Below are 1,621 nucleotides of genomic sequence, written 5' to 3'. Positions count from 1 at the left end.
TGTCCACACTGCATTTCCTAGGGGCATATGCGGGAGAAATAAGAAAGGGGAGGGGAGAATGTGAACTCTGGAAAGACTGCTAACCCAGCAGACCCCAGCTTCATAACTGGATGTTTGTTTGTTTTTTTTACTGTATGCATAAGAAGGTGGTAATACATAGTCAAAATGTGGACTAATGTGAACAGTCAGTCTTCAAAACTGTGCTCACCTTGATCTACCTTATCAGCAAATCTGGAGAAAAGGGCATGTCCATCATTTCCTCTTTGTTTGAAATGTCATTCTTTGGGCTTTTGGAAGGAAAGAGAAATTCTTTGAATCTTCACCTTTTTTCACTTAATTTTCCCAACAGTCTTCTTAGGGCGCTCATTACCTCCTTGTTCCTCAAGCTGTAGATTAAGGGATTTAGCATCGGGGTCACCACAGCGTAGAATAGAGCGACCATCTTCTCTTGCTCTGCTGAGGAGCCAGCAGAGGGTCTCAAGTATGTGAAGATGGCTGTTCCAAAGCACATGGAAACCACAGTGAGGTGGGAAGCACAGGTCTCAAATGCTTTGCAGCGTCCTTGGGCGGAGCGGATATGCAGAATAGCAGCAACTATACGAGCATAGGAGAACAGAACCAGAAAACAGGGAAGCATGATCACCAAAAATCCTGAGATGGCCACCATGACCTTGTTGAAGGAGATGTCCACACAGGTCAGCCTCAGCACAGCCAACATCTCACAGGCAAAGTGATTAATGACATTATGGCACAAAGGTAGCTGGAAGATGATCACTGCCTGCATCAGTGAATTCATGAAGCCAGCCCCCAAGCAGCCAGTAGCCAGCGCCAGGCAAAGTCCCCCATGCATGATGGCTGTGTAGTGCAGCGGGTGGCACACGGCCACATAGCGGTCATAGGCCATGGCTCCCAGCAGGAAAAACTCGGAGCTGCCCATGGCCAGGAAGATAAACAGCTGGAGCACACAGCTGTGGAACGGGATGGACTTCCGGGCTGACAGGAAGTGAACAAGCATCTGTGGGACGGTGCTGTTGGTATAACAGATGTCCACAAATGACAGGACACTGAGGAAAAAGTACATAGGTGTGTGTAGCCTGCTGTCCAGTCTGATAAGGAGGATGATGAGGAAGTTCCCCAGCACAGTCACCAGATACATGACCAGGAAAAGGACAAAGAGGGAGACCTGAGTGTTCCAGCATCTGGACAGCCCCAGCAGAATGAACTCACTCATCCAGGTCTGGTTTTCCCTGCCCATGAGCCTCTGAGGACCAAATCCAAGTTATAAACCAATAAATACCAGATAATTAAGGTGGCAGAGGGGCTGATGAGGTCATTCAGACCGAAAGCCATCTAACATTGCATTGTGTCCTTTCCCAGATTATATGTCTCCTTCAGGGTTTGGGACCACAATAGAACCCATTGATATGGCTCAATTCAAGGAAGGACAAAATTCTTCTCCTTCCTTAAATGGGAAAGTTTTTATTAAAATGCTTAGACATTTGAGTTAAAAAGATTAATGAAAACATCCTTTTCTTTCTTAGGGCCAGTTCCTAAACAAGGAGTTTGTTTACTTCTTTGTAGGATACCAGTATCCCCTCCTTACTACCTCAAAATCCATACT

General features: G+C 46.3%; 1 protein-coding gene across 1 annotated transcript; it reads right to left on the bottom strand.

Annotated features, from left to right (window-relative positions):
- Window positions 1–319: 319 nt before the first annotated feature.
- LOC123607699 (olfactory receptor-like protein OLF3) lies at window positions 320–1,255 on the bottom strand. The gene has a single exon (XM_045497110.1). The coding sequence runs from the start codon at window positions 1,253–1,255 to the stop codon at window positions 320–322; it is 936 nt and encodes a 311-aa protein (XP_045353066.1).
- Between the last annotated feature and the right edge of the window lie 366 nt (window positions 1,256–1,621).

This window comes from Leopardus geoffroyi, chromosome A2 (genome assembly GCF_018350155.1).
Source record: "Leopardus geoffroyi isolate Oge1 chromosome A2, O.geoffroyi_Oge1_pat1.0, whole genome shotgun sequence".
In the NCBI taxonomy this organism is placed as follows: Eukaryota; Metazoa; Chordata; class Mammalia; order Carnivora; family Felidae; genus Leopardus; species Leopardus geoffroyi.
Note: the sequence above shows the minus strand (reverse complement) of the source record. Positions and strands in the feature narration are given on the sequence as shown.

Excerpts from the sequence above, each read along its gene's own strand:
- LOC123607699 (XM_045497110.1), bottom strand. The coding sequence starts at position 1,255 with ATGGGCAGGGAAAACCAGACCTGGATGAGTGAGTTCATTCTGCTGGGG.